Source organism: Alligator mississippiensis, chromosome 10 (genome assembly GCF_030867095.1).
Source record: "Alligator mississippiensis isolate rAllMis1 chromosome 10, rAllMis1, whole genome shotgun sequence".
NCBI classification, from domain to species: domain Eukaryota; kingdom Metazoa; phylum Chordata; order Crocodylia; family Alligatoridae; genus Alligator; species Alligator mississippiensis.
The window spans coordinates 62,147,662-62,173,973 of NC_081833.1; the positions used below are offsets into that span (position 1 = coordinate 62,147,662).

Sequence of the window (26,312 nt, forward strand, 5' to 3'; positions counted from 1 at the left end):
CAGCCTTCCCACCAGGAGCTCAGCACTCAAACCCCTGGGCCAGACAAGGCCATATTCTTAATGGTTGGTTGAATCAAGGCCTGAAAAAGGTTTTACCAAGTGTCATACCTGAGAGAAGACTTTAACCCAGCATTTTTTTAAATATATCTTTCCAAGCTTCAGTTGTTTTCTCTGAGAGACTGCATATGAAGAACTATGTTGTACCCTCACACACCATGGAAACCAGAGCTTTGGCTTCCACATTGCAAGAAGTTGAGTTATTTGATCTATATAAAGCTGACCATAACTCAACGTGTCCTGTTACAGGAGAGAAGGGTTTGCTTCATTAACAGAGAGAAGCATACACAGGAAATATAAGCTGCCCAAAGGAGCAAGGGCCTGGACCCTGAGAGATTATCAATGTGCTCAACTGCCACTGATTTCAGGAACAAGCATTTAATATTCACTAAGGCAACTGATTCCAAGTAAAGAAGCAAAAATTGGGAATTTTATATAATTATATTAATATATTTAAAGATATTGTAGGTGTTATATCCATTATATCGTAGAATGTAATGTATTTATATTTATTATTTACTTCGAGTAAAATGTCACTTCATTTTTGTTAACTGATCTCTGCCTCTAAAGACATTTCTAGCAGACCCTGGTCTTACGAGGCCATATTTTTAAAAAAAGTCAGCCTGCTAAGCAATTAACTCTTTTCAAATTTGGCCTTAGATCAGGGATGGGCAAAATCCAGCTTGTGGACTGAATCTGGCCGATGGAGGGACTTTGTCAAGCCTTGAGTAGGTCTGTTGGTCCCACCTGGCCCAGGTGCCATCTGACCTGTGGCATGTCCCACTACCCACAGGTGCACAGCAGGGCTGGGGCAGGTTTGCAGCTGGACTCCAGCCTCAGCCTCATGGGGACTGGTGGGGACCTGCATGCACAGCCCTGGCCCTGGCTCAGTCTGCCACACACCATTCTGGACCCACCCAGAGCAGAGCAGCCCAGCTCTGAACTAGCTGGGACCCATGTGCACAGCCCAGATCCTGGCCTGCCCTGGACCAGCTTGCCCAACATGAGTGGCAGTGACAGCCAAGCAGAAGCTGCTGCTGGGCGTGGGGGAAAAGCGGCAGCCCTGCCTTCGCCACCACGAGGACCCTCCCTGCTATGGTTGCTTGGAGCCCGTGCCTGGGCTGCCCTGAAGCTCCTCTCTACTGTCATCACCACCACCACCAGTGCCTCCTCCAGACTGCCCAGCAGGGCAGCAGTGGTAGTGGAGAGGAGCTACAAGGCAGCCTGGGCATGGGCTCCAGGCAGCTGCAGCAAAAAGGGCCCAGCAGCGGCAAGCAGGAGGGAGCTGCTTTTCTCCTGTGCCTAGCAGCAGCTTCTGCCCAGCTGCCACTGCTGCTCATCATAGGTGGGCTGGTTCGGAGCAGGCACAGGGCAGGCTGCGGTCAGGGCTGTGCATGTGGGTCCCAGCTGGTCTGGAGCTGGTCCGTGTTGGCTGGGGCAAGTCCGGAGCAGGTGAAGGTGGGTTGGGGTTGTGCATGGGGGTCCTCACCAATCACCATGGAGCCGAGGCCCTTCAGAGGGCTGTGAACTTTGCTGCTGGGTACTGGTAACAGTGAAGAGCTACAGGGTATGTGGGCTCCAGGCTGTTGTGGGGGAGTGAGGGGGTGCTGACTGGCTTGCGACAGCTCCCCAAAACTGCCTACATGGCCTGTGGGCTCAAATAATTGCCCTCCCCTGCCCTAGATCCTAGTCCATGTGAAATCCTTCATTAGTATTCTTATACTTTGGAGATTTCCTACCATTTACAAATAAAGGTGTCTTTCAGGAAGCAGGCTCTCCAACAATCTTTAGATGCATTTTTACAGATTTTTCCTGAGGCAACAGTGTGTCTGTTGCCAGTAAAACAAGAGTTATACTTGGGGAAATAGAGACTGCCCTATGCCAAATAAGGAAGCATTAGATCTTATCTGCATTTTTCCCCCATTTATTCATGAAATTACATTGGTCTTCCTTGTCAAGGTTAAAACATTCGCTGTCCACCTCTGGAATGAGGCCATTGGATGCTCCATTGAACAAAGGCTGATGCTGAGCAATCTCTACAAATTTCTTCCGAACTATTTCCTGAGGGTTTGAAATACAGCTTTCGAACTGTAGATAGCTAAGTATTGGGCCCTTATTTAAACCAAATGAGGTCTGCAGTGTCTCTGTATCTAATAGTTTTCTCGCCTTTAAGTAACTGCTGTATATTCTATATACCTATTTTGTTGTTAATAAGACTGTAAACTCCTGGAGAGAAGTTTGGATCATGCTTTAAAAACTGCCAAGAAGGACAATGAAGACTGACACTTAAACTTATGATACCCCAGGTTTGTTATAAGGTTATGTGCAACTGTTGTGTGGGAACTGTTTTAGATCATTATCACACTGAGTTACTAATGCTGTAACTGTAATCATGCCCAGCAGTATCTCAAAGATTCATGGAGTTTAAGGCAAGAAGAGACCAGATTGGAAAGAGTCCAGCAGAGAGCAACAAAATTATGAGACGCTTGGGAAACATGACTTAAGAGGAAAGGCTAAATGAACTAGGATTATATAGTCTGAAGATGAGAAGATTGAGGGAGTCTTCAAACATCTGAAGGGCAGTTACAAAGAGGATGGAGATAGTCCTGTCCCCTATAACCACAGAGAAAAGGCTAGGAGAAATGGCTTCAAACTGCAGCAGAGGAAACTTAGATTGGAGATTAGGAAGAACTTTCTGACTATGAGGGTGGTCGAGCATTGGAACAGGCTGCCTAGTGAATTTGTGGAATCTCCATCCCTGGAAATTTTCAATAGCAAGTCCGACAGACACTTTACTGGGATCACTTTCCGTTCTATATACTGCTCTGTGCATATCCTTTCATAGCATCTGATGAAGCGAGTTCCTATATATAAAAACTTGTATATAGATATAAACTAACGAAACGCAGGAGTTGTATAAAGTGGCAAATCTGACCTGCCTCCTGGAACAGCGTTTCCCAACCTTTTCTGTCCCACGGCACACTTACTTGGCCTTTTCTGTCTCTCAGCACACTGGCTGGACACAGGGTCAGGGGGAGAAGAAAGAGGGGTGGTGAGCAGCCAAATGCCAAGTGGGGGGAGGGTATCGGTGTGGAGCCAGCTGGGGCGCAATGGCAATGGTGGCTGTAGCCACGCCCCCCAAGATTCTGTGGCACACCTGGACATGGCTGATGGCACACCAGTGTGCCGTAGCGCACTGGTTGGGGAATGCTGTTCTGGGATGGTTTGGTCAGGGATGATCTTGCCTTGAGCAGGGGGCTGGACTAAATTAATTCATGGTCTCTTCCAAGCTCTACTTTCCTATGATCTCATGAAGAATTAATCTAGTCTGACCTCCTCTATATCATAGGCCATTCAATTTCACTCAGTTACCCTTTAACTGAACCCAGAACTTATGTTTGCATACTGTGCATCTTCAAATGAAGACTCAGTGGTTTTCTGGAAGACACCAAGAGATGGAAAATCCACTTCTTCCTTTCTTAGTTTGTTCCAGTGGTTAATAATAACCCCTTTTTTTTTATTAAAGTCTGTGCCTAAATTCCAATTTGAATTCAATTAGCTTCAGCTTCCAGGCACTGATTCATGTTACGCTTTTCAGTTACTCATACTGGAGGTAGAGGCACTGTTCCTTGTTCTTACGATCCACTAATCTTGCCTACAGTACTGGTCTGCCTTGTTTGAAGATTTCTTTTAAGCCATTCCAGGAATCCTATTCTCCCAAATCAAGTGTGAAGTTGAGAAATGGTTTTGTTTGTGTAAAAACCTTTTCAGGTCCCTTGCAAAGCCCAGGGTTATGGGGTTTGGGATCACTGTAAGTAGCTGAATGTATGTTTGGATTAAATGCGTTTCACCTGTGCTGGGACCTGTGCTGCAATATCAATAGTACAGCTACCATTCCAGCACACACTGCCAAAAAATAAACAAGTACTGGGTCACTCGTAAATTTTGTTTTAAGGTGAATCCAGCAGAAATCGAGCTTGCACACAGAATGTTCTTTCCAGGGCTTGGCTCCACTGCATTAGAATGAATGTAACGATAAGCTCAAGAGACTACACCGTGCATTGTTTCCTACGTGGTGCATTGTGTGGTGCAGTGTCTCATGTCAATCGTGTGAATCATGGAGCTCCACTAGCACTCCTGGGGAGCTTGCCACAGTTTAAGTTCTGCGGGAACATGTCCTAAGATGCATCCTGTTCCACGGTCACCAGTTGTACAAACACTGGGAGGCCAATTTGAACCGTTACTGCAATACTTGAGCACCTAACTTTGAATGATATTTTGATAATAAAATGGTTTCCTTTACCTCCAAAAATCTTTTCTTCTGTTTGTTTGAGAATAGTATGACTTGCATACAAATCTTTGTGGAAGTGAGTGAATGTCTAGACTGCTTTTTCACTGATTCCTTCTTCCAGAGAGCTGTAATTTGTCCCATGTAATTAGGGTAAGTTAATTTTGGCAAGGATGCACAGATATTATCTGATATCATATTTTGTAATCCTCCATTTATCCAGGATGCCCAAGTACTTCAAATGTTTTGGGAACCAACAAAATAGCTTCTCATCCAGTGTTATGCTGGGACTGTTTCAGGAAAGCCAATGAACTTTAAGTTTTATAACAAATTTATTCTATAAATGTATAATGGTCCAAAGGGATATATGGGGTTAATTACAGTCTATATTCAGTTTTTTTTAACAAATATTTATCTATCTATACAAAGCAGGAGAGGGAAAGCTGCAAATTCTTTCATAAGTGAACTTTACAATGGTCCTTTCATTAGAAAGTTATTTGGCTTTGTGCCAATAATCTTTTACTCTTTTTCTAATCCTTAATTAATCCTTTTTATAAACAATTTACACTCAGCATATTCTGCTGAGGCAAAGTCTTTTGTCTGTGTATATGCATCACAAGAAGATCTTCTGCATTTAGGCCAATACCATCATATAATAGGAACCTAAATCCATATTTAGGTACCTCGATAAAAATGACTCGACTTGCAGAGGTGCCGAGCATGGACAGCTCCTCTTGGAATCATCAACACTTTGCAAATGCTTAGCACTTCTCAAAGCTAGTGCTAAATAAGGATCTCCTTGTTTAACTTTAGGCATCCACTTCTGAAAGCTCTGGCCTTAGTGCTCTAAACTTACGAATTTCTCAGATAAAATTATAACATGCTCCTTGTTGAAAGACATCAATACGAGTGAGAGGAAATTGAAAATACACCATTTTCTCCCTAGCAATGCTAGGTCTTTAACTAAAAATCACAAAGAAAAATCTATCCCTTTTATATGCACGTAGATTCAAAAAGGAATTATAAAATATACTGTGAGATGTCCAGAGTTTTTCTTGCAAGGCAAAGAGCTAACTGCACTGTTTCCCCAGAAACTTTAAAAAGCAAATACTGTACTAATTTTAGAGCTAGATTTTATACACACAGTATTCATTTGATCCTGCACATTCAAATGTGATATGCAATTTTGGGACATTATCATTTGTACATGTACATGACAAAATGGGCACATGCACAAATTAAATTAAAAAATGGATTTTTCATGTATACATTCTAACATTTATATGCAGATCTGGTAGCACATATGCAGCTCCAAATACACTAGCAATTTAAACATGGGAAGTATTAAGGAGGCCTGGTTGAAGCCCCTTTGAAACTGTAACTCATACAGTCAATGGAATTCTAGTTCCAAGTCCTCCTGTCCAAGAAAGCACAATTGGATGCTTATAGTTCAGCAGTTTCCTTAATCAGCAGCCTTTGGCAAGAATGGGAATTCTGCCACAGTAAGGAATGCAAAAAAACCACCCAGGTTGATGGCTCAATATTAACAAAAGATAAACAGTGGAGGAAGCTAAAGAATAATATACATTTGACTTACCACAAGAGCAGCACGTGAAGCAGTTGGTATGATAGAGGTTACCCATTGCTTGGCATGCCTGGCTTGCTCCGTACACACCCTTTCCACATTTTATACAAATACCTACAGAGAAAAAAAGACAACAAGCATTAGGATCCTCAGAAGTTCACAAAAGCTGACTGATTTATAAAGGCGGCTGACTCCCTATTCCCTGCCTTTTGTATTCTAATCACTGTATCCCCTGCAGTCCCTTCACATCTCATGAAGTGAAGCCACTGCCTACAAAATCTGATTTAGTTAGTGCAAATCTATCCTTCCTTCTGTCTAATTTAGAAACACTCCTTGTGTTTTCACTGGGCCCCAAAACAGTGACCCAGTCGTCTTGAACAGAACCCAGGCACCAAAGTCTAAGGCAGGTACCTTGAGTGAAATGAGCACATGAAAAGTAACACACGAAGAAAGCAAAAAATTCTCAGTGCAGGTGGTGGTGAAACATAGCTCAGAGAATCGTGCTGGCTAAACAAAGCAAAAAAAATCCCAAAACAGTAGGTGAAAGTAAAAGGGAACAAGATATCCAAATGTCCTCAGGAAAGAACTGATATGTGCAAATAAACAAGTTGGTGAGATATTCTGTACATTGCAAGTGACCTTAACCCAAAACGTTACATTCAGTATTACTAATAAAATTATCTAGTTGGTCAAATCACATCAAAGAAAGTTACTGCTAGATTAACACAAGATGAACAGTGGAAGGAAGCCACAGAATAGGGTAGATTTGATTTAGCACAAGAGCAAGAAAAACATGTTGGGATTTTTTTCTCTCCAGTAAGTAACTAACATATGAATGGTGGTCCATTAAAATGATTTAAAGATATAATACTGTTTAATAACATTTCTTTTTTTTCATTATTAGCCATATGTAGCCATTATTCGCCACATGGCTTTTAGGAGAACAAAAAGGCAAGGTCTTTCTAATAGGAATGGAGTGACTGTAGATATCCTGAGGCATCCTCAGTTGTTCTTCTAGACCAGGGGTGTCCAACCTTTTTGAATGTGGGGCCGGATCATGAATTTTTTATTACTCAGTGGGCTGGCAAGCCATATTCAAAGACCTCACAGGAAGCGGTATCACATCACCCCCCTGAAATGAAAGTACAGTGTTTACACTTCTGTTTCCCATCCCAGCACCTCGGGCCTCAGAAACCAGCTTGGAGGGTTGCATAGCGGCCCGCGGGCGGTATGTTGGACAAACCTGCTCTAGACAGACAGTTTGATTAAATTTAAAGGGACAGTGAAAGGTAAAACAAAATGAACAAAACAGATATTTTGGGAGCCACCCCTCCCCACCAAGTTCTCTTGCCAGGGTTATAGATCGGCACACTAAAATGGAAAGTGTTTTATAAACTGCATTTGTTTTTCAGCCTTTACACGTACTATAACTGACTCCCACCCATCTAAGATCATGAAAACAAACGGGTCGCATTCATCTTTGTCATCTGATGTTGTTGCAGTAGCCCTAGGCTTTGAGTTTCGGATTATAAACATTGCAGGGGAATATTTAAACAGTAACAACAATTTAGTTTCAATGAAATAATACAAAAGAGTTTCCCTATTGAAAACATTCTGTAAAACCTTTTACAGAACCCAGGGCTGCCTATACACGTGCTTGGGGGTGGGGAGAGGGCGTTTTAATTAGAGTGGTTCCCGAATAGCTGCTCTAATTAAAATAGTTCACTGTCACATGTATTAAGCCCCAATGTGTTTTAAAATGGCCACAAGACACTTCATTTGATGGGGTTTAGATAAAATGCCCCCATGGCCATTTAAAAATGCGTGCCGGGCTTAATACACATGACAGTGAGGTGATGCTGGAGCATTCTATTTAGAACACAGAGCAGACTTGATTAATCGAGTCTGCTCCGACACATTCTAGTTAGAACGTAAACGAGCAAATGTATAGGTAGCCTAAGTTTTGGAGCTCAATATTGTACTAGACGAGGTTCTTTAAATGTCAGTGTCACCACAGGTCAATGCCATAAGTTACACGTGCTGTCCAAAATCCAGGTAGACCATCTTTAAACTGCCTGCATACAGGTCTACCAAGCTGTACATAAAATATGTAAGAAAATATTTTAATTATGAAGTTTGATTTAATACAGTGAATGAGAACTTTTAACATATTTGCTATCTTGTCAAAACTCCCTAACCCAAGGTTCTGAAGAGTAGGAACACTCTTATTTACTATCAGTTAATGATTCATTGGCTGATGAAAGTTAGTTATTGATCACTGTTGAACATTTTGATCCAAAAGTGCAGCATTTTACCTTACATAGTAACAACTATACGACAGAGGCACTGTCAGGGCATCAAGTTAACCAGTGAAACCTCCATCTGCCCAAACAGATACTATGAACTCTAGAACAAACATGGTCCTTTGTGTCCTTGCAATTCCATCAAGGCATCCTGGGGCTGCAGGGGTTACACATACAACACAGAGCATTTTCGAAATGGACAGGCTGTTATTATAGCCTAAGGTCTTTCAATTGCTTTTTTTGGTAAAAGACCCAGGCAAGAACAACCCTTTCAGAGTCTGACACTACTACCCGCAATCTGCACCCATTTTGTCCACCCTTTCATGACATTTGTGGACCTTTGAATGATTACCACTGACATTTCATATGGAGGCAGACTATCCATGTATTAGGACGTCTTTCTTCTCTTTCTCCAATTATTTTTACTCTAGAAATTGCAAAAATTCACATTCTGCCTTTTCCTGAAATGCATGTCAGAAATCTCACACGCAAATTTTAGTCAATGCCAGACCTACTACAGCCAGGAACCATTTGGGCCTATAAAAACTATCGCCTCATTTGTCTGGACCAGGAGAAGCACGTGAATTATAGAGTTATGAATGCATTGCTTATTCTGCCCTCCCCACCAAATGATTCATTATGAGCAGCTGTCTGTTTGTTAGTTTGTTTTCTCTAAAAGACTGGTTGTTAATTGCAGGACTGAATGACCACAGAGATGACTGGAATTCTAAACAGACTGCCTGTATAATTCCAATAATATATTTTTAAAAATATGTATGCAGCAAACATACATGCAGCTGTGGTGTGATCTCATAATGTTCTGGAAAAATCACTAATTTCATGGCCATTTATGATCAGTTTTTCCATTAATTGGAATCCAGGCTATATGCTGTTGGCTTGGTAAGAGGCCATAGGTAACAGCAACATCACTTAGGTTTATAATTTATTTCCTATGCCTTTTTTAAAAAAAAAGTGTAGTATTACAGAACAAGCATATCTCTTTCCTATAATTTTCTTTTATGTTATTGTTTGAATCCGTTTTTTCAAGCCTTCATATAATTCATATGCTTTTCCTGTATATCCTTCCCAGCAATGCTATTAGTCAGCATATTAGATATAATCTTCATTTGTAGCCACGGAATTTTTAGTGTAGCTCATGGTGGAATGAAGTGAGAGGACAAAGTGCCTTTATGCTCTGTCCTCATACAAGGTCCACCCTAGGATACATTCGAGCAGCTTTAGGGTTGCTCTAATTTATGCCAGCTATCATGCTGTTGCAGCTATACTTCTTCTCTCAGCCCACCCCAAATTCCCATCCCCCCCGCCTCCCCCCCTGTCCCCGGCACAACCTTCCAGGTTGGCCAAAAAACAAGGGGAGGCATAGGAGACATTAAACGGACTCTTCACTGCTCATGCAGAGGGCATCTTCCATTATCCAGATCTGGATTAAGAGTTGTTTTGAGCTAGCAAGCTGCTACAAGGCCATTAGTTCCTAAACTGAAGCTGTCAGTAACCAGCTCCTTCTTCTGTAATCTGAGAATCCAACAGTAAGGAAAGATAGCAGTTCATTAACATGAAAACTATTCCAGTTGCACACATGAGAAATACAGACGAACTGTAGGAGGATCTCAGAAGCCCTAGTAATTTGGTATATATCTTTATCTAGGAAGAATCTTGCCTGGTGCTGTATGTAGAAGTGTTACTGTATTAGCATAAAGGTTTTGCTGACATGGGATGGCAGAGTTGTGTGCCTTATGGGCGGTTACATATTCTTGAACTCAGACTAAGATATTTGCCTGAAGATTAGCATAAAATAAAGGCAGGGAATAGACAAACCTATACACACAATGGACCCCAGCAAAAACCAAAACAAAACAAGAAACCGCACTGAAACAATTAATGCTGAAAGATAGGAAACTGAAACTTTTGACTGAAATTAGCAAAGCAAACTTCTCACAGCTCTCCAGATACTAGGAATCTAATTCAGTTCATCATGTTTAATTGCACATGCTTTCTCAAAGTTGTCTTGTTGAAAAAGCAATGATCTGAATGCGACTCAGGCAAGTAACTGTAGGACATGGTCAGTAGTTGCTTTTTAAGCACTCAGAACAGGGGCATGTATCAGTGTAATTTGGAAAGAGAAAGTTGCTGAATGAAGAATCATTAAAATGAGCTCAAATTAGCACTATCCCAAACAATGTTTTTAGTTAGCTTCAATGATTCTTTAGTCCGAAGTGAAAAGGTAAAAGATGCATGTAATGTGAAAAAGTACCAACCCCAGCTTGACAGAGCCCATGTAGACTGGGTAATTCTGCCCTATGCCCAGAGTTCCAAAATGGAGCATAAAATCAAGCCATCCCTGGATTTGGGGAAGATTCAGTTCTGGTTCTCAACATGAGATCTTTAGCTCAGTTCTGCTTCTGATGTGACCCACTCTGCTATCTGGATCACAGATCTATACATAATACCAATTTTCCCAAGCTCCATAAAGTTAGAGAAAACAATGAGCCAAGATTATGCGAAGTCATTGCAGAATTGATGTACTGCTTCCAGTTCAAGGATGTGTAAATGTATGAACACCTTTAGGCCAAGCTTAATCCTCACACACAGGTCTGTAACTCTACATGGGTCATATTCTGTCCTCATATGCACCCCTATCAAAGTCAGTGGAATAGCATAAACACCAGAACTGGAGTGAAATTTGGCCTGTTGACTTCAGTGGGAGGTGCCTTCGTGAATTTAGAGGGTAGAATCTGATGCTCACGCTCTTAAATTTGACAGTGGGCCATGTATCAGAGTTGAGCTGCAGGTTTATTCTTCCGCCACACCATATCTTGCTGAGATAAATGCTACATACTGTCTACAGTAGGAAATAACCATGGCCTGTCATCATGAATTATGGCAAAGTTAGAATTAATGAGTAACACATGGCACAAATAAATCTCTGGCTGCACAGCTCCATTCACAAAGCAATGGGAGAAGAAAGGTTGGGGGCACATAACCTGGACTTATTGTGATAACCTTCCTCTTCCCTCTGAACAGCGGTTCAGCAATGAATCAGGGACTTTTTTTTTTTTATACAGAGGGCTGTGGTTTCTGTGAGAAACAGGTAACAAAAAAAGGAGCAATCACATAACTTAATTCAGTGTACAGAAATCTACCTGAATGTGTCTCAGGGGAAATGGCAGAGAAAAGAGAATCTGTGCTCATTGGCCAAGCAGTACAGAGAGGACTAGGGAAGGTGTGAAGTGAATGCTTACTGTAGCAGTGGGCAACAACATATGCCCACAGGCTGGATTTGGCCCATGGAGCCAGAAAGCTTTGGCTCTGCCCGTGCCCGTGGTGAGCAGCGAGGAGCTGAGCTGGAGCTGGGCAGCTGGTGGCTGCACACGCAATCCCTGCCCTTTGCTCCACGGCTACAATTTCCAGCTGGTGGGGAACCGAGCCAGGGGTATGTCTACAACAGAGCTATACAGCTTCTGCAGATGCCTCTGAGCTAGCTTTAAACTAGCTAGCTTGAGTGCTGCTGCAACTGGCAGCAAATCTCAGGGTGGCTGTAAAACTCACTTGAAAAGCATGGAAAACTCAGGTGCTTCACCCACTACAGAAATGGCTAGCAGGACCAGTGCAAGGTAGTCTAAAGCTAGCTGTGGTTCCTGTGCATGCAGACACGTCCATATGTAGATGTACCCGCAGACCACAGGACCTAGAAGGGAGAAAACACCTTCTTCCTTTTAACAAACATGCAACATACCTGCCAAACAGAAGCAGGTAGAAGGACAAGCCCCTCTGGGAATCCAGAGCACAAATGCTCTTTGTCAGCTGGGCATGGCAGTGAGAGGGGGCTGGGCTGGGCTTCTGGAACTCCCACAATTAAGGACCCTTTTCCACTTTCCCTTTCCAAGCTATTAAAACCTTACTAGAAGGGCATAATCCTTCCATTGCTAATGCTAAATTTTTCCGAGCCCTGAATACACAGTCTATCTTGAAATCTTTTGGATTTTTAATGGTAAAAATCCAAACCTGGACACATTTGGCAGAAACGTAGCCAACTGGATATATCATGACAGAAACATGCCTGCATAAAGGCACAGTACATGTCCTTTCATCATAGGGAAGATGATGTAGGAACCTTCTAAGATTATATGGCATGTCCCTCCCTAATAGAGGGAAGGTCATTGATGAACACAGCTGTGAATTATACTTGACAATGTAACCATTCCTGTTAGTGACAGAGGCTGGGAAGAATAGAGAATGCTTTCAGGTAAACATTTTAAATCCCCATTTAAAATCACAGACAGCTCATGCCAGGAATCTTGACTCCACTTAGCCTGATAATGGCCCGATTCCATTTAAAGAACAGAAACTGGCTTTGCATGATAATTTATGAAGCAATAACTTACTGTTAGTACAGTAACTGCAGAGGTTAAGGGAACAACAGCTCACATACCACCTAGGATACTATAGCCAAGTACAATGAGACATGAAATGCTGAATAAGCCACATCAATACAGATTAAAAACTACTGCTTAAATAAAGTCAAAATTGAAATCAGGCCACACAAGGAACTGAGGAGCGTTTATTAAGCCTTTATCTCTGTTGTCACTAAGCTTGTTTTCTTCCTTGTTGAAACAGGATAAAGATATTGCCAACAAAACGGTCAGAGCCTCAAGATATTTATCTAATTCACCTTCGGTTTACTTACCGTCACCATCACCCTTTGTATGAAAAAACTGAGTGATTAGTTTATAGGTTTTGGAGTGTCTGTGTGTGCGTGCATGCCTGTGCATCTGTAAGGTAAAGTCAGTCACAGTAAGAGATGAGTTATCCGTTAGATTCCGAATGCAGCAAGACCTCCTGGTCATTTTCTTCCTTCTTCTGGAGCAAGACCTATGGTCCAGAACTAACTCTCCCCAAGTTTCCCTCAGTCATGAACCTTTGCCTACTTTTTAACACAATTTTGCTGGTCCAGTAGTGTGGATCTCTCGTGGGAGACCATGGCTAAGAAGGGAATGAAATAGGGCCATTTCCATGGATAGTTTTATGAATCAGGACAGAGAACTTGAAGCTTTTTACTCCATGCAGAATCAGGGTAAAGAGGCAGAGCGCAAGGTTCATTATTACTTTGTAGCTTCATCAGCTTTAGCCTGTTTTCTAGGGTAGGCAAGCATACTCTTTGTTGCCTTCCCTGTTAACCTCCTAATACCGCAGTATCACCCAGAAAGAACTAAGTCCAGCACTCTCATTTACTGATGACAAGGCAATCTGGACACAGCGAAGAACTTCAAAATCAAATACCCACCTACCCCTATCAAGTCTTAAGTGGCACATTTAGTGGATTTCACTTGCTCTGCAGCTGCAGTGGGTACAGGAGCGGTGAAGACAGGGGTTTTCAAACTTTTTTGGTGGGGGTGCCCCGGCAACCAGTTGATGGGGAGGGGCGGGGTGTCCCTCGGCAGCGGAACTGGAAATGCCATCAGCAAAACCGGAAGTGCCGGTGGCTTCTCCGCGCTGCTGCTGTGTACCCCCTGGGGTCTTCCAAAGTACCCCCTATTGAAAACCCCTGGGTTAAGAGATCCTGAGTACAATAGATATGCTTTGTAACAAGGACAAAAGCTTAGTTTTGCACATATGCTCCAGTGCAGCTTTTGGGCATATTCCAGGTTTTGGCTGCCCGCCAAGATCTTATGTGTATTGTATAGATATGGGGCTTTGATGCCAGAGAGCAACTAGCGTCAAGGAACCAGTATATCTGCGTAAGTGTACTTTCAGCATGAGATAACTAGGTTAGGCCACTTTCCAAGGAAACTCTGCCTTCATGGGTCTGCAGCCCTCTCAGAATCATTCCAGCAAGCACTGAGCCTGAGCTTTGCCTCTACCCTGAGTCTTGAATTCCACTTCTGCTGTGCTCCCAGATGCTGCCTGCCTGCAATCCTGCTCCAACCACAATTACAAAACACCTCGTCCTCTGGTACTAGAGACGTGTCTTTATCAAGCTGTCCATCATCTAATGCTTTGCTATTAGCAATGCACTGCTGTTGTAATATCTTGACAGTTTACTTTACTATACGAAAATCTCAAGCGATTTATTGTGCTGCTCTGTAAAAATGTTTACCTGTCTATAAAGCAGTATCTAAGCCATAACTTAAAAAGTGACTTCTTTTCAGGGTTAGTGCCTAGTTCATCTCTGTTCTTGTAATCAGATATTCTTTTTGGTTTGTATTCCAAGCTATTTTTCTTATGGGAAACTAGCTTTGATTTGCAGCAGATCAGACAGTTCCTTAGCATCATCAGTCAGGATACTGGATCCTTTATCAGAGCAGTAGTTTACAAAGAAATCCCTCAAAGCTTTTTACCTTATACAAAGGATGCATACTGTTTGATACCCACTTCAGCTTCTGGAAGCAATTTGCTTGCAATGCTGACTGCATAAAGTATAATCAAACTAACGTCTCACACAAGATTTTACAACAGCAGACTTTGGTAGACAGCAGCTCAGCAACACTTTAACTTTGGGTTCCTTTTGGTCCCTTTAAGTTTGACTCACTAGCAGCTGAAATAAATGCCTCCGACTGTAACCTTGCTAGAAGCAAACAGATCACATCAATGCAGCTCTCCTCTCCTGTTTCAGTAAGGGGTTTTGGAAACAGTTGTCCATATATATGTTGCTGTATTGCTTCTCAGCACTCTGGCAAAGCTGCAAAAGGGTATCAACCAGTGGTGCTCAACCTGTGTCAACCAAATCTGGCCCATGTCATCCAACCCAAGGGGCTCTTCCCTATCACTACTACCACTCCCTCACCACATTTCCAAGTCCTGCAGACCAGATGACATGGATCTGCAGGTAAAGCCAGGGTTTGGGGGTGATCTGGGGCAGGGTACCATCTGGTGCACAGGGCTGGGGCCCAAATTGGGGTGGGAGGCCAGGGCCTGATCTGGTGCATAGTTCTGGGGCTACACATTGGGCCATCTTAGTATACCGGATTGGGCCCAGACTGGATCCAGCCCATGGACTGACCCAGCACCAGTCATCTGGTCCATGGGGCCAAAAGGTTGGACACCACTGGTATAAATGCACTGAATCATGTTTAAAATCACAGCTTCAATGCACAAAAACAATGAGCATGAAATTAAAAAAAATATGTAATACAGGGGACAAAAAACAGTTTCTGGCTAAATTTCCAAATTATTTTCTTAATTCTGCCTTTTTTGCTTTTATATTTGACCCATTGTTCAAATCACCGAGTGAGATTAATTTCTTGTAGCGGTTCAAGGAGCTCTGCAGTCATTCCAGCATCACTGGAATCTGTCACATTCCAAAATCCAACAAAATGTTCTTTAATTTTAATGTTGTCTTCTCTCGCTTTTTCTGAAGAAACAAATCTAACAAATCATTGTCATCTCTGCTTGCCTACTAATGGTCTTTGGTGAAGTTCAGGATAACCGAGTAATACTTGGCAACATTCATAGCAAAGATAATTCCATTCTTGACCACATGCCCAAGATCTTGAATCATTTTCATTTCTGAATATTTTTGCCCAGGTAGCAAGCAGTCATGAATTTCCATTGTGGTAATACGTCAGAGATGTTCTTTCATCACACAGTCAGATTTCCCAAGAAACACCATGAATTTAAAACATTTCCCATTGCAGGATGAATAGAGCTTGTCTGCTGATCCCTGTAGAGGAATGCTTTCTATTCCAGAGTCTGATTAGATCAAAAGGACCTTCTCAAAGAGCTTGCCAATGTTCTATCAGATAATTAATTTAGTGCTAGTTTTCTTTATCAATTGTACAATCTTGCTTCAGTCTAATTTCTCCACATATGATAGGTACTCAGATGATCTGCCAATTTCTTATTTCTCGCTAGGGTACTTAGTATAATTTTTTCAACCACTGAACAGGAGTAAAAAAAACAAATCTTGCTTTACACATTTTTGTCTGAAGGCTGGTGTGAAAAATGGAAAGCTAAAAATTTCTTCCACTGTAATCCAAAGAAAAAGCCTTACAAATGTGCTTGTATCGAGCCATGGTCAGTTTCCTCCTCAAGTGTCCATGAATAACTTGACACGTTTGCATCAAATTACTGCCTGAAGGCATAGTCACAACTACAGATGGTCTCTTCTGTAAGACCCATCAGAACTATGAGATAAAAGTAAATTTATATTGCCAAGATTATTTTCAAAAGTAGGACTATTGACACTTAGTTGAGGTGAACATTCAAAACTAGCAGATTCTGATGCACTAGCTGGAAGTGAACCAGTTAATTTCAGAAATCTTAAGTTACTGACTGTTTTGCATCACTGGTTTCTTTTTCAGCTTTTCTTGTATGATATTCAGTTCCCTAAAGAGACTTTGCTGAAAGGAGGTCTCTTATCACTTTCAGTTCCAGCCATAATGATTTACACTATTATACCACTAGTTAATTACACATGTACGTGAATTCAAGCTAATTTAGGAACTTCTAAACAACAAACTTTGAAGTGGCTCATTCAAAAAGAGTATCGTCTGCCACTGGCTGACAGCATCAGCACCACTAAGTTGAACAGCAAATACTTTATCGATGGCAAATTGTAAATATGTCATTTGCAAATTGACTGGCACCATGAATGAAAGGGACCTGGGGGTAATAATAGACCACAGTATGAATATGAACCAGAAGTGCGATGCTGTAGACAGTAGGGCAAATAATACTCTGGCACGTATCAATTGATGCATCTCCAGCAAAACCGAAGGGGTGATTCTTCAGCTCTACTTCGCACTGGTGAGACCACAGCTGGAATACTGTGTCCAGTTCTGGGTACTACACTTCAACAAGGACAGGGACAAGTTTGAGAGAGTCCAAAGAAGAGCCACCCATATGACCAGAGTCTTACATGGCTTGCCATATGAGGAAAGGCTGAGGGATCTGGGATTCTTCAGCCTGAAGAAAAGAAGGCTGAGGGGGGGGACCCGATAGCAGCTTACCACTACAAAAGGCTTGGTGAGCAACTGTTCACTAGGGCATCCGAGGTAAAAACTAGGAGTAATGGCCACAAACTCCTGGAAGACCGATTCAGGCTCAACATTAGGAAAAACTTCTTCACAGTCAGGGTGTCCAGACTGTGGAAGAAGCTCCCTCCAGAGGTGGTACAATCGCCTACCCTGGAAACCTTCAAGAGGAGACTAGACAGTCACCTTGCTGGGGTCACCTGACACCCAGATATGCTTCCTGCTTGGTGCAGGGGGCTGGACCAGATGATCTTCCAAGGTCCCTTCCAGCCTTACAATCTATGAAATTTAGGGGTTTTTTTGCTCTCCCCTAACTTGTTGCTAGAGTTGATGGACACCTATTTCACCTGCACTTGAAGCCTGACCAACTTGTTTTATACCACTCAGTGCTTCTTCAGGACATGTGATTTCAAATCTAGATCCAGTAAAGATGATGTCTGAGAATCTGAAAAAATTATCCAACTTAGACAGTGACCTCAGAACTTCTAACCCTGTTCTGATATGGCCCCACAGTTTAATACTGATAAACATTAATTCAGTTTTTCACTTCTTGGTCCTGGTAAGGCAGCTCTGATATGACTCATGAAGTGGCAAAGCACCTGGAGAAAGTAATTTCTCTGGGGGTCCAGTCCTTGACCTGTAGTCCTTTGAGTTGACTTGCATAGATCAGAGTTTAGGGTTAGAGCTCACTCCCACAGTCAGCAGGCATTTGGACTGTTGCAGCAGTGACTCTTGTGATGCTGTGAATGAAAAGGGCCTTCAGGTGAGAATAATAAAAGCATGAAGACTCATGCTGGTTTGAAGGAAGGAGAGTCATGCTTCAGAGAGAATCCTCTCTCCTCTCTACTATTCCTTAAGCATCTTTGTGCTACAAGCCTTACCACAGAAGGACTTGGAGTTACCCTTACATCAGTGCCATGTCATGCCACAATAGCACAGGTGATAATGACAATATATGCCTGCCTGACTTCACTGCATAGTTCTGTCCTGAGCAGATGTGCAAAGTAGTTGTGTGAGGGGAGGAGAGGCAGATGGCCCAGCTGTGAGCACACGTGGCATTTTGGGGATGGCAGCTTCTTTTTGCCCATTCTCCAAATTAAAAAAAACAATGCAGCAAAAAAAATGAGAACGTGCTGATCTCCATGGAGAGGACTTTTCCAAAAGTTTCAGACTCTAAAGGCACCAACAGATGAACAAAAGAATAAAACCAAGCTTGCCTAAGAATGTTTTAATTAATACAGACACCATAATGCCTTTCAGGGCTTTCAATTTACACAACCTGTGGCTATTTGCAGTAACAGGAGCTGAGAGTTACTACTCCTCGCTTACGATCCTGCAGACATACAGAGGTATAAAGGCAAGACTGAGGGCAGAATTTGTCCTTTCTACATCTAATTTACATGGCTGTCTCTGGCTGAGGCAGTTTCTGATCCTGCTTTCTGCTTCTGCTGCACTAATCAAGGAGAACAGTGAAAAATACAGTTGAAATTAAAAGTATTCATTTTGAATTTCCTGACTCAACATGTGTTTTAGACCCTTTTAGGAGTGCAGAGTTTTACAATATTCCTGCCAATTTTGTAAGCCCATCTATTTTGCAGGCAGAAAACCTTTACTATATAAGCATATTTAAGGAAGTTTGCTGAAAACGTGGCCCATTTTTCTTACTGTAACTACTCCCTTGTAAGAGTATATGCAAGGAAGGCAGCACAGATTGAGTCCATATGAGCGGTGCAGCAGTCGCGCCACAGGGCTGAGCTAGGTACCACATTCCAGTCTTCTTCCTGACACCGATTCCCCTGGTAATTGCAAGCAAACTTAACTTCTTTGTGCCACAACTTCAGAAAACTGGAATCCTGATCCCTGCTCCCCTGGTGCTGTGGTGAGTACTAAGCAACTTCTGTTTGTCAAGTGCTTTGTAGCTGCTGAGCTCAATTACTAATGACTAAATATTAACTGCAAAAGGCTAGGATATTTTTGGGTGGTGATCTTTTATGGGACAACTGCATGGTTATGAGAGATTTTAGACAAGCTTTCAAGCACAAAGTGCTCTATTTTCCTCTCAAAAGGGGTTGTTGGAAAATGGAGCACAGACTCTCCAAAGAACAGTCAGCTAAACCTTTCAGGGGTAAAAGGTAAAGAAAGATGCATTCACTTTTCACCGTGTAGAAAATCTGTGAAACAACAGATAGGAAAAAGATACACAAGTACTAACAATCTAGTGATACAGCATCAGGGGTCTTGAACTACAAGGCAAGTCAGAGATCCAAGAATATCAACCTCAGAGTCTTCAAGCTGAGGAGACGTTTCATTATGCTCCTCTGTCATTTTGTGTATGAGTCATCATTTTAATGTGTGGCAGAAAAGGTCATCTATTACAGCTGCCTTACTTGACATATTTTTAAATGGGTTCATGATTAAACCAGGAGTCTAGCCTAAAAGTTTCCAGGTGCACTTTTCTATTTTCTTAGATAATGGTCTATTTCCAGAATGAGCATGACATTCTGAAAAAGGCATGTCTTACGTAACCATTTTTGGTTATAAATTAAACAGCTCATTCCCTAACTACTACTCAAGAGTTACATATCTACAGCTGGCATGTAATTCTGACACCTACACTGCAAAGGTGCTAGACTCAGTGGCTTGCCAATACTCTGCAGTTTTACGTGTGGGCTTTTTAAAAATTTACAGAAATATAAATAGGGTAAGTTTATATAAAAGTTTGTACATATGTACGATAGACAAGAAAAAGAAATGCATGAAGTACCAAGAAACTTCAAAGAACCTAATGGGCTCCGGCTGATGTGTAAAGACTGTGAGGATGAACACAAGAAATATTGAATTCTGTCTTGCAGGACAAATTCAGGGAGTCATTTTGTCGATACCGAGTTCCACCAAGTATAACTCCCAAAAGGTTTTCCTGCTAAAAGAAATGCCTTGATGCAAACCCCATTTCCCCCCTGAACTTCAGGGCTCCTTACTGTAAATGAAACCATTTTTCTGGAGTTTTATAGCCCAATCCTGTGACATGCCCAGCACTACTTGGGTGCTGAGTCTCCTTCTATCTCATTGGTTTAAGCAGAATTGAAGACATTTTTTGGATCAGACCATAAAAAACCCTACCCTGATCTAGCAAGAGGAAAGCCCATGGGATACTAGTCAAATATAGCACTAGCAATAAGTAAACAGGATATACTAATTTTTCTTTTTTCTCCTGAGAAACAATAACATAAATTGCTATATGCACTGGATCATTTCCTTCCTACGGGTCCAGCTCTACAAAAAACACATGCAACGAGTTTCCAAAGAATGGAAATGGCTTCCATAAACTCAGGCTGATTCCCACGTGTTTCATTGTTGCTGCTGCGGTTGTTGAACTGAGACCCAAGAAAGATAAGCTGTATTTGTTGTTTCTTTATATCAGCCTTGTGCTCATGATAAAAGTTTCACTAGGGGGACAGCCTGATGTTCTGCGTTGCTGTGGAGGGAGACAGATTCTGCTTTAGCTCTTCCTTGCTTGCTGAGTCAGCTCTGGCTGGAAGCACTGCTCAGCCTCCAAGGGAAGGCTGAGTCTTCTTGCTTTCAACAAAAACTCCATGATCAAGGGTTTGGTACCTTGATTTTCTCTTGCCTTCCCCATGGTGTTGCAACTTACACCAGTGCACAATGAGAGCAAAGTGTGTGTAAAATACTGGCAAATCCCCAGACACAAAGTTGTGTGCAAAGAATGCACCACTGCCTACTGTGCCACCAAAATCTCAAATTAGCATGGAGAGACAACTGTATAGGCACACTAGATCAAGCTGTAAAAAGACATGTACCCTTCCTGGATCAGGCTTGGATGGGGAGCCAACACACATGGTAAACTGGATTATATGCGGGAGACTTGTGAATGAGGAGACACTGCATGTAATGGGTCTGGGTCCAGCTTTGAAAGTGACCTGTTGCGTCTGCAGCCAAAACCTTGGCCAGTAACTTCTGCAACCTTCATGCATTTATCACAAGTGCTAAGCTGTTCCTATTAAAGAACATGTGTCATGAACTAACAGTTTGGCACAGGGAGAGAAACAGTGAAAGAAAAACAGTGTTAGCTGTGGATTTCACAGCTAACACTGATGCCTATTTGCTGTAGGGGAGAAAGGATTTCTCTTTAGAAATACAGTCTTTTAACTGAACGTAGTGCTTATGCTGGACAAGCAAGCCTCAAAAGGACTGATGTCCTTTCTCCACAAAGCAGAGACCAAACATACAGACAGTACATCAGCCATCTTGTAGCACTGTTGCCAGTGCACCTCCCTGGTGATCTTCAAGGATCAAATCTAGAAGTCAGTGGGCTGAGTCTCCACTGACCCTCTCTGTTCTTGGTCGCTCTGCTCTTACTGACAAGGGATAAAGAAGCCTACTGTCCAGTTGAATTCTGCAACTTAGACTCCACACTGGTAACCTAGAGATGAAACATCAAGCAACCAGCCCGGAGGTGGTCCACTTTGGTGACTAATTCCTTGGACCCACCCACTGGGTGGAAAGCAGAGGAGCTAAAACTGTAGCAGGGCTTTTTCAAAAATACTGTTTATACAGAGTGGAGGAAACTGTTATTTATTTAAGCCATTTCTGGAAGCAACAAAAAGCAAACTCAAAATTGCAAAACTAGGGAAAGAGTGAGAGGACCAGAAAAGAGTAACTGTAAAGATAACCTTCCTTTTGGCTGGTTCTAGTGAATAGCTCCTCCAAACAGATGTGATTGTATTCATTTTTTGCTAAAATTACCCTTTGCTGTTTTGAAAAGTTACACAGAGTAGTGAAATGTTAGTTAACTTATGACTTGGAGGGCTTGGGGAAAAAAAGAACACAAATGCATAATCCTACTACCGTTATAGAGTCAACACTTCATTGATATGAGGGGTCACTGTTCATAGCAGCTAAAAGGAGAATTCATTCCATTTTACATCACCCCTTGAACTTTGCATCTCAGTGCAATTCTCAACAGCAGGCAAATCCCTGAAAAAGAGGGAACAGTTTGAGAAATGTTTATCTGCTTTATTTTAAAATTAAAATAGAGGAATGGCAGAGGACTGATAAGGAGAGAGAACCTTTTCCACCTCAGTGTCTATACATATAAAAGGGAAGTTACAGTATTCAGCCACCTGTATAGAGTCAGTTGGAAGTTGCATATGAAAGGTGAAGTTTAAGTGGACAATACAATAATTATCATTAAGTCACTGATTCATATCCATCTCAGGGCAGCAGTCACATCCGCATGTAATAATCACTGAGCTATGTGATAGCAACCTCAGTGGCCAGGTTCAGTTCCTGTAACCACTGAACTTAGTTAGCAGGAAGTCATCAATGATATGTGCCATGCTGTGCGTTTTGCCATGGTTACAGTCTGGGTTGGTGCAAAGACCCCAACGGTGGAGGCTGGCTGTGTATGGACCTTGCCCTGTCCGGAACCTATTCAGCAAGGCCCACTGATGGTGTGGTAGGTGGGCAGACTGTAGGATCTGTGATGAAGAGCTTGTTTGGTGGTGTTGTCAACCTCCATTCCTCACAAACTCCTCTGGGAGGTCAGATCAGTGCTGTCAGCTCATTTCTTAGTAGTGAAATAACCAGATGACCACAACCAACAACTTCTGGAACCCCTGTGAGCACAGTCAGCAGAGACAGGCCAAGGACTGACTGGAAATGGAGATGGACACTGGATCCTCTCACTCCCTAGACATGGACTCCAAGTGGACAGAGGGTGGGATGTTAGCCTAAACTGCACTTATTTCATGGTAAAAGGAAGACCTGAAACCTTAAACTAGAATGAAATTCACCCCAAAGTAAAAAGTTAATCTAAATAATCACAATCATCACATATAGCATCACATCAGTTAGGATTTTGGTCCTAATCATGTAACTCACTATAGCCCAAACTACATGTGATATTTCCATCAATTTCAAATAATATCATTTTTGAATCTTTATGCTCATTTGCTTTGCTCTGACATACATGTGCAAAAGCCCCTTCTTTCCTTTCTAACAGAGAATGCTCTGCTTAAGCCTTCTGGAAGACTTGGCAATTTTGTTATGGTAATTATGAGAGCAGTTGCCTCTATGTGACTTGTCTCTTCCATAATGATATCAATGGAAATAAAGGAAGCTTTTAGTGAATCGATAAAGAAAACAGTGCTGTCTTGTTTCTGTACCAGTTAAAAGTAACATACAGAGAGTGTTTACTGAATTTGTGCCTACATGTCCTCCCTTCTTTTCTCCTTTAGGGTGTGTGATATTGAAGATACTGCCTTTTCTGGGAAGAAGCTGTTTGTCCATTTCATACAGCAGATAATTGTTTGCTCCCCATTAACTAGAGGCTGTTTCAATCTAGTACCAAGCACACAGTCATCTCTGATTGTCTAGAATCCTAGACAGAGACACAGAGATCTCTTCAGGCAGGATAAGAAAAACAATTGATCAGTAGAAAGGGTAGATCCAAGTTTGCTGGTGTCTAGTAGAACACCACACTTTCATCATCCAAGCAATAGAGTCAAGATGTAGTTGTTGCTGGTCTGGCTGATGACTAGTCAACACCATACTGTTGACTACTTCCTGCTGAATGCATCCCATTCCCCAACTTCTCCAGGTGCAAACTCAAATAAAAAGGTGCATTACCTATCTCTATCAAGTGTAGCTAGGTAGTTTGAGTCACACCTATGAAATAGTTGGGTTCCTCTTCTACAGCGGGTTCAAATCCTGGCACAGACAATTTGGTCCTATACCTGCTACATCAGATTGACTGAGATCCATGCGCTAAGAGTGAGAAAAGCCCTTCAGCTTAGGCCCTGAATAGAGATTCCTGGAGTACATTTCAAATCCCAGGACATGCTTCATAAGAGCTGGGGTCCTTTGTTGAAGATTCTCCTCCCACACGGTCCACGTTAAGCTCTATCCATTGTCCTTGGATGCTTGTAGACATTTGGGATGCCTGCTGCAATTACTAAGCAGCATGTTCCAGCAGCCTGGATGTCTTGTGTACTCAGAGTCCCCACACTTAAAAATGGTAGTAGGGGCACTTTAACTGCAGCTAATCAAATAAGCTTTAGTTACAGCACCCCTGCTACCGTTTTGAAATGCAGGATACTGAATATACGAGACATTGCAGGCGCTTTAATTAGAGTGGTTCCCAAGAGCAGCTTTAATTAAAGCACCTTCCCCCACCCCACCTCCACAGTGCACGTAAAGACATCCAGAAGGTCTGTGCTGACAAGCACAGAATACATTTTGGGATCTCCTGGGGAAAAAGATACGCCCTAAATACAAAGTAGCTTAATTCCTATTTAGGATCACCTGCACAGTGCAGAACCCAGCATATACCTACACTGCCCATTCAGCTCTGAAGCAGAATCTAAACCTAATTTTTTTTGTTTTGTAATCTGAGCATGAATGTCCCAGCCCTGAGCCATGGCATGAAAGCGTACATGAGGTCGTTTATGACGAAAGCTGTTACTTCTGACCTTGGAGATGATATATTCCGATTCAGATCTGGAGACAATGCTTCTACTGTTCTCCCAACCCAAATCCTTAGTGGAGTCTCAAACTGCATGTCCTGAAAAATTCAATAAACAATCTGTTTGTGGGTCCATTAAACACTGTTGGGAGATGGCCATTATTTTATTTTTGTTTGTTTCTAAGGAGCAATGTTACTGAACGAAGCGATAGGTCAGAGAATTCATTCTGTACCCAAGATGAGCTGAGGTTATTCCACTATGGAGCTGTTAATACTAATTAAACCAGGACTTTCCACTCACTAGAACCTTCCTTCAGGGGGGTGGGGGGAACCTCTAATATATCAAGGACTAAGTGGTCAAGCCTCTTAACTTGGGTAGATACAGTTTGTATTAGAGGTGTTTCTATACCACTTGCTGTCAGAGCACCCATGTTTCTAGTTTTTATCATAATCTTCACTTCATTGATGGGGAACTGCAAGTGACCAACCTCAGTCACACAGAATAATGGCACAGAAAAGAAATAAGAGCCAGGATTCCTGGTTCTCAGACTCTTGGTGCTGTAATCGTCAAGACCTGGACCTGATCCAAAGCCTGCTCAGGCTGGAGGAAAGACTATTCTTGGCTTCACTGGAATTTGGATTAGACTGCACAACCCCTTTTTTAAATATACACTGGTAAAAGATAGTGTGGAGCCTAAACTACATGACAGCAACTGTTTAAGCTGTACCTTTAACTGGGTACTGTTGACAAACTTCTGAGAACAAGGTAGCATGCAGTTTTCTCTGAAAAAAAAGTTTTTGAAAGGGGCTGGATGTAGCATTTGTACCATGATGTTCCCCAAAAGCAAAAGCAGATTGTTATAGGAAAACCAGAACAAAAGCCTCAGCTATGAAGTTCTTAGTGCAGTGGGGACACATGGTTCAGTGGGCTAAATTCAGCCTATGCAGCCTCTCTCTCTGAGCCAGCAAGCTACCAGAGGGCACCAGAAGTTGGTCGCTTTAGCCCCATTGAGTATGGCTGGACCCCACAATCCTGCCACCTCCGCCCCCACTAGACCCTGTACATCCTCACCCCTGTTAGACCCTGTGTCCACAGCATTCACAGTAGACCCTGCGCTCCTGCCACTGCACCTCATACCGCCTCCACTGGACCCCATATCACCTGTGCACCCACCACCACAGGACCATGCACTGCCCTGTCCCTGCTGAATCCTGCACTGCCCATGCTCCCATTGCCATGGGACCCTGCACATCCCCTGATCCAGCTGGATCCTGAGCATCCACTGCCTCTGAACCCCACACTGCTGTTGTGGTGGTCAGTGCAGCAGCACTCATGCCCCTCAAGTTGGATGTGGCCTGGAAGGTGCTCTGCAGTCTGGACTCAGCCAAAGGTCCCAGGTGAGCTTGACACTCCTGTGTTAGTGGACTGGAGATGGTGAAGGAAAATTGCCCCAAATACAAACCAGTGAGGGTGAGTAACAGGGATGAGGAGCACTTTGGAGTATTCACCCACCAAATAATACTGTAGGTCTGGCTCAGTCAATTTCAGATAAGCTGATGCTTCATTCTGTCCACATGTGTTTTCAGTGGGCCTTGCATCAGCTAT

General features: G+C 42.5%; 1 protein-coding gene across 2 annotated transcripts in view; it reads right to left on the bottom strand.

The window, feature by feature from the left end:
• Positions 1-26,312, bottom strand: part of WTIP (WT1 interacting protein) — a 115,408-nt gene that overhangs the window by 64,737 nt on the left and 24,359 nt on the right. For both annotated transcript variants that reach the window (XR_002091947.2, XM_006274338.4), the window contains exon 2: positions 5,943-6,044. Coding sequence is in view for 1 of the 2 variants with exons in the window: in XM_006274338.4 (XP_006274400.1) it covers positions 5,943-6,044 (102 nt within the window). In the remaining variant the exon portion in view is untranslated. The remainder of the gene's footprint in view (positions 1-5,942; positions 6,045-26,312) is intronic.